The following is a 12,333-nucleotide window of genomic DNA, read 5'->3' on the forward strand; positions in this document are numbered from 1 at the left end:
CAACAGACGACCAATAGGCGCCTGGATATTCTTTAAAGGGCGTGCCTTTATATCATGTAACGCCCACTTGTGGGAGGAGTCAGCGCGCTGCGGCCGGTGTTAAGCCTAAGAATATGGGAAGCAAAGCACGTGAGGTTTGTTTTGTCGCTCGGCAGGTGAACGGATAATGGCGATCTGTATGTTGTGCGTTTTAAATAACAGAATCGACCCATTAGTATTGCATTGGAGGGCAAAATGTTAAGTTTCTCCAAGCTGGATTTCGTGCCGCTTTGTTTTTTTATTAATTCACTAATTCCGCTGTCACGTTTCAGATCAGTCTAAAGGAGCATGCACTAGGATTTGAGATGTCAAAAAACATGCAACTTTCACCTGCTGCACAAGTTGTACAATCATTTTATTTAAAAGTAAATTTATAAAATATTTCAGTTAAGTACCAAGATTTCAGTTTGCTATATAGGGATTTAATCGCAGGAAACTGATTTAGATCCAGTGTGAGATGAAGGACGCCTGAAGAATTCGGTTTATAAGAATATATATTTTTTTTAAATGAGAACCCCGTTATAATGATTCTAGAACAGGGATTCAGATTCAGTTGTTCACGTTGTTTCTATAAATGTCTTGTCCTCGCCATTGCATGTCTTTTATTCAAATGTTCACTGCTCTTGTTTTTCAAGATAAATTAATTTAAAATCTGCTACCCCTTCGGCGCAATTGTTCGGTGAACAGCTGTCTGAGATCATGTTCACCAGCTCAGAATTCAGCCTCTACAACGACCGCGTTGACTCTACACCGGTAACAGTATCTCTTCGCCTCTACAGACGGCAGCTGCTGTAATGACACCTGGCTCATGAATATAAAATCAGTCCTTTAATTTTAGTTTATATTTTATAGATAATAACAAGGATTGAAAATAAAGCCGTCGAAGTAATGAAAGCGTTTACTGCTTTACGAGATGGGACTTTTAAAAGGCTTTTTTTTTTTGCTGTAGTAAAACGCCGGTCAATTATTAACACGAGCTTCGACGTCGGTAAAACAATTGTTGGTGATAAGACTGATGGTGGTGTCTTTAAAGAATAAAACAGAAAACTAAAACATGCATTCCCAAGTAGAATAACACAATGTAGGGATACAATGTGTCACAGTGAAGTGCAGTGAAGGTTTGAGATTAGTTTAATTTGTGTGAAAACGGACATTTTCGGAGAACAATGGGAGGAGACGCACACGGGTTGTATTTCCCGCAGTGCGCCGAGTGACAGCAGTGTTTCAGAGGCTTTTATAATAATAAAAACTCCTTACACTTATATGGCGCTTTTCTGGACTCTCCACTCAAAGCGCTTTACAGGTAATGGGGACTCCCCTCCACCACCACCAGTGTGCAGCCCCACCTGGATGATGCGACGGCAGCCATAGTGCGCCAGAACGCTCACCACCCACCAGCTCTCAGTGGGGAGGAGAGCAGAGTGATGCAGCCAGTTCAGAGATTGGGATTATTAGGAGGCTATGATTGGTAAGGCCCAATGGGAAATTTGGCCAGGACGCCGGGGTAACACCCCTACTCTTTTGGAGAACCTGGGATTTTTAATGACCACAGAGAGTCAGGACTTCGGTTTCTCATCCGAAGGACGGCGCCTTTTATAGTGTCCCCGTTACTTTACTGGGGCATTAGGACCCACACAGGCCGCGGGGTGAGTGCCCCTGCTGGCCCCACTAACACCTCTTCCAGCAGCAGCTTTAGCTTTCCCAGGAGTCTCCCATCCAGGTACTGACCAGGCTCGCACTGCTGAGCTCCAGGGGGTTGCCAGTTGTGAGCTGCAGGGTGAGATGGCTGTTGGCAATTTATAGCTCATTGGCAATTCCTGATGATGTTGTCCCCACCTTTCAGCAATTCCTGGGATGGCGTACAACAGCAGGTGTTGTTTAAAATCCACTCAAACCAGGTCGGGAGTAATGACCCCAAGCCAGTCAGATTTCTACGCCAAAATCTAGACAAGTGATTTCGAGCACCCATTTGCCGTCTGCTCTGATGGCGACATCTGGTGGATAAACGATATCATAGCAATTAATATATGCATTATATAATAATAATAATAATAATAATAATAATAATAATAATAATAATAATAATAATAATAAATGCTTGCACTTATATAGCGCTTTCTGGACACTCCACTCAAAGCGCTTTACAGGTAATGGGGATCCCCTCCACCACCACCAGTGTTCAGCCCCACCGGGATATGCTACAAGACCTCTATTGAAATTATGTCAGTTGCGTCTGATCAACATTATGGAAAAAAATCGTGCTTAAAAACTCCATGGATCTTTTAGCATCGCTGCTATTGTAGTAGCACCACACCACGTAGTAACAACGGGAACAGAGGACGTGGCATGAAAAGTTTTTTTTTTAGCAAAACACATTCGACAGATTTAAATCCAATGACGAAAGGCTGGACACCTGTTAAACACTGAAAGGTGTCCAAGGGTGTCTCACCCAGAAAACGCGGAAACGGAGTTCAGGGAAGTAAAAAGGCCCAACTTTATACTGTGAGATCCTACATCAACAGGACAGGTCCGATGTGCGATTATGCTATGTAAAATGTAATAAACTGCATAGATCCGTATCAGTAATATATATATATAGCTACCGGCATTCAAACGCATAGTATAGACCCAATTGCACATTTTATTGACCTGAAGAAGGCTCCACGACCGAAACGTTGTGTTTTCTGCTTTTTTTTCAGCATGGAATAAACCTATTACTTATATTTTTGTTGACTATTTTATGCGACACAACAGGAAACCCCACAGTAACCCAAGATGTTGGGACACTTGTTTTTTTCCAGAATATGCACGAAACGCCACGTAACTAATTTTCTGAGTCTGAGGATAAAAGAAATCCCAAAATTTCTCGTAGCTACACCGTCACCACGCAGCTACACCACCACAGAGCTCCACGCCAGGGACAGATAAACTACGGGCGGAAGTGGCGTCATAAGGCGTTGACGTAGAGAATCCACAGGGCAGGAGTAGGCTCGTCGAATTCTCTCGTATTTTATTCCGATGTCTGATGCAAGTGTTTTATGTTACTAAACAATCCACGATTTAAACTTCCCTTCGGGCGTTCAGGCTGCTGCCTCCTTGCTCTCCGTGTTGCGGCCGGTTTGGAGTGTTGTTACCTCGCTCGGCTGCGGCTTTCGGTGCTGTTTTCGGGTCGAGTCAGCACTCCGTTGCTGGGGGATTGAGAGGTGTCTTTCATTCTGGGTGTCTGGGGGGGATTTACTGAGGGAGATCACACTGTGGTGTTACCGCTGCTGAGCGAAACGGGAGCCGAAAAGCATCACCATGGACTTCGAAAACATACTGTCTATTGCCTCTCAAAATCAGGGACTCAGCAGCGTGCAGGTAAGCGACAACTTTTTTTAAAATCGTCTGAACCTTAAAACTTATCAAATGTATCCATACGGCGAAGTATGCTACCCATAGTGGTCATCCAAAACAAAATTCTAAAGACAAGATTTTTTTATTGCATTTAGTATAGTTTTGTACATTTTTGTGGTCTGGGGATATGGCGAGCATGAACTTATAAAACACTCGGTTTTAAAACCCGTAATACACGCCATCTGTTATTTCAGCCCACTTCATCTTTCTGCTTCCGGTTTCCGTGCCCACTTCCGCCGACGTGATTTAAACCGCTGTTCCGGCGTGCTGCTCGTGTGGCTCCTGTACCCTTTCTGTAAAATCATCCCCAAGTTAATATCGATTGTTTGTATGTTCGCGCTTCAGTTTCCCCATTCACGCTTCGTTCAGGCGCAGTTCGAGAGTGCTGGAAACGCTGCGTTAGAGAATGTGGTTCTCTTCCGACCAAGTTAGAAGACAAGTTTTTCTGTGAATATTATGTAACCCTCTTGTCGTAAATGTTGCAGGCTGCCTGGCATTGGTTGGTGTTAACTCCCAATTATGGGTTCTTTTAAAAATGTTAACTGTGAGGGAATCATTGTACTGATTTTTTTCTTCATTGAGCATCAGTTTAGTACTCCAGTGCACTGAGACATAACAATTCTCAGTGTTTTGAGGAGTTACGAGGCAAGATAGTATTGGACATTTCTTTAAACAAGCACACACTATTGTATCAGGGCCTGCACTCATAATTTGGGGGTTATTCAACCAAATAAACACCCGAAGTATTGTTGTTGAATAGGTAATACTAAATACTTAAATGTAGGCCTGTTTTTGTAGTCAGTGTAAGATACGTTTTTAATCTTTTCTATTGCAGGATGTCAGGGTTGCTTTCCCACACACATTTTATGTCTGCTTTTTTATTTTTCTTAAAATCAAAGCTCTTATTTTTAGTTTCCCCTGGTAGCTTTAGTGGATCTTTACCAATAATGCCCCAAGAAGGGAATCTAGTTCCATGGCCAATTTTACCTATAATAATGCCAATTCCAATTGTGCTTATGTAATTATATATATTCTCATTATCATTTAAATCGCTTTAGTGGACGAGGATATGCAGAACAGAGGTTTTAATACATGACCACACAGACATTTAAAAGCGTACAAACACTCTAGTACAAGCTTCTCAAAAAAAGATATAATACGTCATATTATACATTGCATCGTTACTTCAAAGATTGTTTGCAGCTCAATAATGAGCAAGAAATTAAGAATGAAAATCTAGAATTTGTTTACAAAAATCTCCAACTCCTCAACTGATGCATTGCATTTAGAACATGTTAGTTACTTTTAAATGAATTACCCAATTATTGCAGTCCCATTGTTTTAGTACAACAGCTTTTTAAAGTATTTTGGACAGATCTAGTTTTGGCCCTTAGTGAGACTGAGGAAAGATGGCTCAATGGGAACCTTGAATAACGTATCTGCAAAGAATATGAGTAAAACACTGCCCTCTGACCATCACATTCCTGAGGGTAGGATGATTGCTGCTTGTGCTGCGGAGTCGGAAATAGCAGTCTAAACAACACAAGTTTGCACACATCTAACGCCCTTTGGAAATGGAAATGCATCAGGTCTCTCACTACTGATACACTTGAACAGTTGGCATTTATTTTCTTCATTCAAAATAATATTTATTTCCTTTCCCTACAAACATCATGGTGAAAATGAAGATTTTTCTTGACTACAAAAGCTCAGATAAACAGAACTGCCAAATTGTCAGCATCATTTGTACTGAAATCGTGTGATGGACCTGTAGCCTTTTAGCAGTTTCAAAGGAGGCACAGCAGCAGGTGTTCAATTGAGGGCTGCGAACAACTGTTGAAGTAGAAACAAAGAAACAGAACTGCACCCCCAGCTCTCTCACAAACCTACAGTAATGAAATGACTGTACCTCACTGCTGCATGTCTTGAGCACAGTAGGGCTGCACCAGCTGTTATAGAGCCTATATAAGCAACAGGGCATTGGAGACAGGCAAAATCAGGAAAAATAAGCAGTGTGCGACAATACAAAATGAAATAATAGTGAAAAGAAGACAGCGTGATGCATATCTCCCTATATTATATCCAGTGGTACATTGTGTAATGTGAAGGTAAGCACAGGTTTCTCTATAATGAGGCGTACTGAAGTCAAAAGCTTCAACACACCTTTAAGGACTGAATGTAATGGTTGCTGGATTCTCTGTAAATGATTGAGGTTTTCTGGTTGAGTAACATAAGTTTCCTCAATATGTCAACAGTAGTGTTTGGATCAAGCCTCAAAATGGAGTAAGTGTGTGCTTTGTGAATCACTTTTATAACTCAACACTTTGTTTTGTTTAGTCATCCCTTCACAGCAGAATTCATGAAAACATGAAGGATTTAAACGTGGGAGTGTTGGTTTGTTTTTTTTTCATCAATTTATATTTTCTATGTCACATGTACAATTTGAAACATAACAATGACGGATTGTTTTAATTTTCGTGTTTCCACAGTGGTGAAAATGTGTAGACTTTGAACTTGTTCTCGGTAGCTGTGGCTCATGCATATCATAATATCGACTCGAGTGTAACTTAAGCACTGCATGCATTTCTGCTTCAAGCAGAAGCGGTATAGCCTGGTGGCGGGACCTCCGAAGAAGGACCCGAAAGTCAAAGGAGTACAGTCCACAGCTGTGCAGGCCTTCTTGAAGAGGAAGGAAATGGAGGAGAGAAGGAAAGGTAATGCTTTGGTAAACGAGACACTAGACCTTTAGTCTTTGGTCCATGCTCCTTTTTGGGTGTGTGTTTTTTAGAATTAACCTCTAGTCCGGCACAAAGTGAAAGGTTGCTTCCTGAATGTTCTTCCTGGTGTTGTAGGAGAACAGCACATGCAGTACACTTTGCATTCATAATAATTTCTAAAAAAGACCTTTTCAATTGTGATCCTTCCTCTGGTGTCAGAAGTTCATGCATCTTTCTTTAGCAGTAATACAACCACAGAGGAAGAAGCCTCTTGAAACTGCCACGTGGGTGAGGAAGCGTTTGTTGTAGAACTTGACTCAACTGTCTGGTATGAATTTGCCTTGCAGAGCTGGAGAACAAGCGAAAGAAGGAGGAACTGCTGGCTAAGAGAGTGGAACTGAAGTCAGATCGCAAGGCACGTGCCATGGCATCTCGCACCAAGGACAATTTTAAAGGCTACAACGGCGTCCCCGTGGTGGAGCAGCCCAGGAAGAGGCGGTCGCGAGCGGAGGTCGACGAGGAAGAGCAACAGGGCAGGGCGCGTGGCGAAATCAGTGACGACGATGAGGACAACTATGAATATTCCCAAACGGATTCTGAAGAAGAAGAAAAAGAAGAAGAAGAAAAAAGAGATCTTCGCAACGAACCTCCAAGCAAAATGCCCGCCAGACCCAACAAGAAACCCTCTGCCCCAGCCAAGCCCACTTCATCTCCCATGAACTTTGCAGAACTCTTGAAACTGGCGCAGAAGAAACAGTTTGAACCAGTCGAGCTAAAACCTGCCAAAAAATCCGAAGAGAGGCTCCGGACTGCGGAGGAGCTAAAGGAATTGGAATTCCTTGAACGCAAGAATAAGAAATTGGAGAAAGGAAGGGAAGCCAAGGTGGACAGAGACACTAAGACTCAGCCAGTCTCCATAAAGAAAACCATACCAGAAAAGGATGCCAGAAATGTAAAGCCACAGAAGAGCTCATCAGAGAAGGTCCCCCCTAGTGGGATAAGTAAAAAGCCAAAACAGCCTTCATTCAGTGAACGACCTCATAATTCTGCCAAATCCTCTCAGGTAGACAGATCCAAACATGTAGCAAACAATTCCAATTCCTCAGGTGCCTCTAGTATGAAAATGTCTGTGAAACCCAGTTCTCAACCCTCGGCCAAAACATCTGTACCTAGGCCTTCCTCTGGTCAGAAACCTACTGCCACCAGTGACCATAACCAGATGAGAGGGAGCCCTTTCTCATCTCCTGGGAAGACGGGCGGTTCACTGGCGCGCCCTGGGCTCAGTTCCAGCTCTGCTGCTGCACGGCCTTCTAGCGTGGGGCAGAGTAGGCCGGGAAGCAGCGCTCAGGCCAGAGCTGGCACTGGCACGAACAGCTCTGTTAAAACGGCAAGTGCGGGGCTTTCCCGACCTGGAAAGGGTTCGACGGGGCAACCTGGCGGTAGTGTGCCGCCCCGTCCAGCCAGCAATGGACAAATGCGGCCCGTTGGCGCTGGAGTACCCAAAACGGGGAGCAACCTGCAGTCACGACCAGGAAACGGCCCCCAGGTCCGTCCTGCTGCCGCTGGGCCTGGGCCTGGGCCTGGGCGACCTGGTGGCAGCATGCCTGGGCGACCCGGAAACAGCGTAGGTTCTGGTCCTGGTAGGCCCAAGTGCACAGTGGTGTCGGAAACCATTTCATCCAAAAACTTGGTCCCTCGACCCGGGACTGCCCCTAGATTTCCTCCAGGTCATAGGCCCATGATAAGACCGCCTGGTAAGTTTGCTTTTATACCCTACAAAATAATAATTGGCCACAGTCTGTCTGTAAAAAAAACTATTTTCTTTGTAGAATTTTAATATCTAATCTTTGTTACTTGTGCATAAATCTCTTAACCATGTAAAGTCCAGAGTCTTCCCTACGGAAGTTTCCCTAAGGTTCGGAACTTGTCTTTTCAGCAACCACTTGTGTCGGGAACATATAACAAGAAAGATGAAGGTGTTGGGTCACCCTAGTTAGATCCCGATCCTCATAATGAATCAAGTGGTACAGAATATGATGTATTTCTTTGCTTCTTTCTGTTACCTCTAGAACAGCTGAAAATCCACGAGTCACAGTCTTAATTTATAATTGGCTGATATAAAAAGTGCTTTAATTGTTGTGATTATAGCTTTGTAAGCTGGTACAGAGGACATCAACGTAAAAGAGGCCCTGTTTATCCAGTTAACCAATTAAATCTTTCAAAACCCTTAATTTCTACTTATCTTTCCTTGAGTGAATAAGATACATTTTGTGCTTAAGTATAAGACAAAAGTTCTATATTATTTTCACTGCTTGCATAGCTTGTATACTTCTAGGCTTGCTAAATAAAGCATGCCGTGAAACAGTCCAAAATTGTCCCAAGGGTAAGAATCCATAGAATGACGGCACTTGAGAGGCAAAACAGGCACTCAAAAGCTGATTGAGTGAATTTTTACTGATGGTTTCATCTTGTCAATTTGCTTTTCTTTCTTTCGTTACTAAGGCCTCACTGGCACTAAATCTCAGAGACAGCGATACATTTGAATAAGCAGCTTTTTACCTATTTTCAGTAGTGGATTTTTTCCATTCTAGAAAATGTGATATTAAAAAACAAATACTTAAATAGGTCTCCAGAATGCAGTTTATGTTTATAACATAATACTAATTTAACATAATATTTGCACATTTAAGGAATTACCGATTCTTCAATTTTCTAAGAGCCTATGTCACGTTTCAATGAATAGAAGGTGATGCGGTTGTTTTAATTTCCCTTCAGGTCCTCCTTTGCCGCCAATCACTTCCAGCTACAAGCGCAGGTTTGATGATGTCAACGAGGAGGAGGAAGAGTATGACTCTGAAATGGAAGACTTCATTGAGGATGAAGGGGAGGATCAAGATGATATTTCAAAACATATCAGGGAAATCTTTGGATATGACAAGTCCAAGTACGTAAAAAGTGCTTTTTTTTTAGAAGTAGGTAATGGCAGCCTTTAAAAGACCGGGTTCAGAATGACTCTTTCCCATATCACATGGGCTCCTATTTACAAACATACCTACCAGTGAATATTGCACCACATTTTAAATCGAGCACAGAGCTTATACTGCTTGGGTTAAAAATGGGCCTTATTACTTAGATGGCAGGTGGAACTGCCACGAAAGTAACTTTGAATTGCACTTTCGATCTGAGAGGTGAGTTTGCCCCACATGCTTTGACCTTAATGAACAGTTGACATAAGAAGAGAGACCAGGTGCCCATTTACAGAAGTAATTGTTCCAGTATGATGCAGACCTTGTTTAACTGGTGGCACTCTGTCCACAGATACAGAGACGAGAGCGACTATGCACTGCGTTACATGGAGAGCAGTTGGAAGGACCAGCAGAAGGAGGAGGCTAGGAGGTAAGAGCCAGCACCTCTGTCCACATTCGAAAGGGAGAGAGGTAGCGGATGTCCTTTTCCTTACCTTGAGTTTTTTGATCCTGTGGCTTCGCTTTTGTGGATGCCTTCTGTGACCACTTGGGCTGGCAAGGCTTCTGTGAGCTGGCCGTGTCATTAAGCGAGAGGCACTTCACTCCTCTGATCGGGACTAACTCTGTTGTTACGGCAGTGTGAGCTTTGGCCTATACAAAGTGCATAATGGCAGAGTAAAAAGTGGATGATTTTCGATCTGTAGTTCTAAATCGGAACAGTTTTGAGCACCGTGTGTCAACTGCAGAAAAAAGAATCGCATGCTCCGCTGGTATGCTGAATTTTTTTAACACTGAAGTTTGCCGCATAGGGTTTTCGAACTACCATGCCACTCAGATTTGTTTCTGCCTTTTTCTCCCCCTCCACTAGCCTGAAATTGGCTGTAATAGAGGATCAGGAAGAGATGCGTCGAGAGGAAGAAGAGCTTAAGAGGAAAATGGCCAAGAGACAAAAAACGAGATAACGCCGTTAATCGGACCCGCGCACCTCGTGTTCGCCTCCACCCCACCCCCCATCATTCCTGAGTGCTCAGCCACTTGTTCACCCTAACCAGCCTTGTGTCTCTTTTCTAGTTTACGTTTGGGTATCAAGGAGGATGAGGAGGATATGCTGAAGGAGCAAGAGGAGATGAAAAGGAAAATGGCAATGAACTCAAAACGGAGGAAACATTAACGAGCTGAACATGGAGAGGCAGTCATAGCTCAGCATCGCTGCCTGCTTTCTTACATGGTTTCCAGCTGATTTCCAAGGACACACTTTTTAAGCTGAGCAAATTTGCACTACAGAGTCATTATTTCAATTTTGAACTGTTGAACATAAAAAATCTATTTATCAGGATTTCCTTTTTTTTTTACAAATCTGGGACTTGTGCTGGTAGTACCGCTTTATTCTTTTATCGTTAACGGCTACATCTAATTTTTTTTTTCCCTAATGAAGAGAAAACTGTGTTCATGAAACTTTGTAGTGTTCAAGTTTTAATTATGAAAAATGTTAATATAATTGTTGAATTAGAAAAAAATACATTATATTACCATTTGTTGTTAAAGTGTATTTCTTTCATGTTTTAAAAGTGACTCACAGTCTGCATTTTTTTGTTTTATGGACTAAATTCTCTGGTATAAAAGCATATTTTCTAAACAACTGAGTACACTAAATCTGCAAAACAATATTTTTAGATTTAGAAGCCAAATTAACCCTTTGTAAAAGGTTTAAAATTTTGCTCTTTGTGTAACCCACTGTCATTGCACTGGAAAAAAGCAGAGAAAACTTATTTTTATCCAACTTTCATAAATCTCTATTTGGGGTGAAATAAGGACAAGAAAAATCTGTAATTGTTTTAGTTTTAAACTGTATAATTTGAGTTTAACTAATGCAATTCTACCTTCAAGATTTCCATTTAATGGGAATATGTAAGCATTACTTAGGGAAATTGTTGGAACATTAATTTTACTAAATTATTTCTTATACTTAAGTCCCTTGACGTGGAATACCAATTCTTGAAAGACGTATTTAGAAGGAGAGTTTCATTCCCAGGCAACACCATGGCTCCATTTTCAGGTATTGATTGCGCTGTGAGTGCTACTGCTGTTAGGACTGTTGTATTCTCTCTTGCAAATGTGCCACACAGTGGCAGGAATATGGGAATCCTGTGGTACCAATATTAAAATATTTCTGCACTGTCAAATCAAAAGTTTGTTTTATGGGGCTTTCACTCTTAAGTGTACAAAAACACACAGTTCACTGATACTTTAGAATTATGCATTTGTCAACTCTAAATTTACTGTTCATTGTTACAAAGCTACCCTTCCCCCCACTTGGTTTTTGTTGAGTAGATGAGATCTTCTCTCTTAAAAATGTGTAGGCTTCCTAAAATAGATTTGATTAGATCACCCAGATTTACAGCCTGTTGTCATGGTAAATGCTGTAATGTCTTGATCTGAATGGGCAGGAGGCCTGTGCTTTTCTGTTTTTCCCCAATATAGAGGGGATGTTTACACTGATATTTGACATTCATGATCTGTGATTAAAGAGTTTTACAGTAATTACGTCTAAGGCATGAGGGTGGGTCAGTATTTGATTGACTATAAGTACAAGGTGTTTGTTTTCCTTTTCAATGTAGTAGTAGCTTTTTTTCCCATGAAATGCCAAGGTTGTATAATAATACCTGCAATACACATAACAGAAGTGAAAAAAGCACAGGAGACTGACCCAGTACACTGGGTTATAATTAACCCTAATTGAAAGCACTTGGTCCACAACTTCAAATTCTCTATGCCAGATACACTAAGTCAAATGAGACTGCCTGTTGCACCAGGCCTTGGTGGACATCTTCAATCTTTCTATCTTCTGTGTGTTTTCCAATGGAGGTAAGGCTTCATATATTGAAGAGCATTGTAATTTCTTTAAGCCAACTCTGGAGGATAGGCTACTGTTTGACAAACTATTCCCAGCCCTGTTCACAAATGGCAACGCGTGTGTTTCAGAAAACAAAAGGCAGCAGCACATCTTTGTCAGCACTCCATTTTTAATCTTTAGTTTTTTTTTAAATCAAAATGGTATATCATACATGTGCTTCATGAATCGGCTCACCAGGTGATGTTCCCTGAATGGATGCCAGTCTGAGACTGGACAATGTGATTGGGGTTCTCCCAGTGGGAGTATGGTATCTGCTGAGGTCTGGGTGGCCTTGAGTCTACAAGGAAAGAACCACAGTAGC

General features: G+C 41.9%; 1 protein-coding gene across 5 annotated transcripts; it reads left to right on the plus strand.

Moving 5' to 3' along the window:
* The first annotated feature begins 50 nt into the window (after positions 1-50).
* On the plus strand, positions 51-11,307 carry spty2d1 (SPT2 chromatin protein domain containing 1). Of its 5 annotated transcripts, none has more exons than XM_015338455.2 (6): positions 51-134; positions 6,035-6,149; positions 6,500-7,906; positions 8,928-9,096; positions 9,471-9,548; positions 10,190-11,307. In XM_015338455.2, exons 1-6 carry the CDS (start codon positions 114-116, stop codon positions 10,287-10,289), a joined length of 1,890 nt encoding a protein of 629 aa, XP_015193941.2. In that variant the 5' UTR covers positions 51-113; the 3' UTR covers positions 10,290-11,307. The 5 variants fall into 5 exon arrangements, with proteins under 5 accessions (XP_015193941.2, XP_015193940.2, XP_015193942.2 ...); XM_015338454.2 differs by lacking the exon at positions 51-134 and adding an exon at positions 2,974-3,399 and having other exon boundaries at positions 6,032-6,149; positions 9,987-10,283; XM_015338456.2 differs by lacking the exon at positions 51-134 and adding an exon at positions 2,975-3,399 and having other exon boundaries at positions 9,987-10,283.
* Positions 11,308-12,333: the final 1,026 nt, after the last annotated feature.

Source organism: Lepisosteus oculatus, chromosome 21 (genome assembly GCF_040954835.1).
Source record: "Lepisosteus oculatus isolate fLepOcu1 chromosome 21, fLepOcu1.hap2, whole genome shotgun sequence".
Classification (NCBI taxonomy): Eukaryota; Metazoa; Chordata; class Actinopteri; order Semionotiformes; family Lepisosteidae; genus Lepisosteus; species Lepisosteus oculatus.